We start from the raw sequence: 745 nt of genomic DNA, 5'->3' as shown, positions 1-745 counted from the left end.
CATTCTTCTGGTGCAGTGCAATTTATTTAGATATCTAATTAAATCTGCAGGTAACAGATAGTGCCTCTGATACAAAGGCCACAATTAATGCTGTGTTTGAGGAATTCATCGCAGCTGTCAATGAAACAGTCAATGATCGACGCCAGAAGCTTCTGGGCGAGGTGCAGCAGGTAGGTTAAATATGAGGTTTTGCCCTGTTTAGAAACAGGGCATTCATAAATTGCTTATTTATTGATTTCCATATTGAGAAGAAATTATTATCATGTTACCATTTTTGGGATTGTTGGTGATTTTTGTTCTTTTCATTCTGAAATTCTGATCATTTACATACATAATTCATTGTTCGATTAAGAGACTTATCAAAGAGTATATAAGCCTTTTGTTGCAATGACCATTTCTCTTCTGCACAATAGTTAAAGCAACATTATAACACTGGGATAAGAGACAGTCTGTAAAAGTCATTACAATTATATCCTTATTCTGTGCAGAACCTCATCTACTTGCTACTATTTTAGATGGAGGATGAAGCTCTCGGGCCTCTGGATCAATGTGAGCGCATACTAGAGTCTAGGGTCAGAGAAGCAGCGGAACGATTAGAACAAGGGAAGAGGCTAGAGAAGCATGGCGGTGTCATGGCAAAGGATACTGTCATGAGATTCCAGGAAGAAGCTGGAGCCATGACGAAGTGAGTGTCTCAGGAATATTTCTTGTCTGCCTATTTATGTACTTTTTAAACCCATTGGAT

The 745-nt window shown here is 38.5% G+C and overlaps 1 protein-coding gene across 1 annotated transcript in view; it reads left to right on the top strand.

Annotated features, from left to right (window-relative positions):
* Positions 1-50: 50 nt before the first annotated feature.
* LOC119585708 (cytokine receptor-like factor 3) overlaps positions 51-745 on the top strand; it is a gene marked incomplete at its 5' end in the record, with an annotated part of 6192 nt that continues 5497 nt past the window's right edge. The window contains 2 exon segments of the mRNA XM_037934388.1: positions 51-170; positions 516-685. Coding sequence (XP_037790316.1) covers positions 51-170; positions 516-685 — 290 coding nt within the window.

Source organism: Penaeus monodon, chromosome 20 (genome assembly GCF_015228065.2).
Source record: "Penaeus monodon isolate SGIC_2016 chromosome 20, NSTDA_Pmon_1, whole genome shotgun sequence".
Classification (NCBI taxonomy): Eukaryota; Metazoa; Arthropoda; class Malacostraca; order Decapoda; family Penaeidae; genus Penaeus; species Penaeus monodon.
This window is presented reverse-complemented; position numbering and strand designations above follow the sequence as displayed.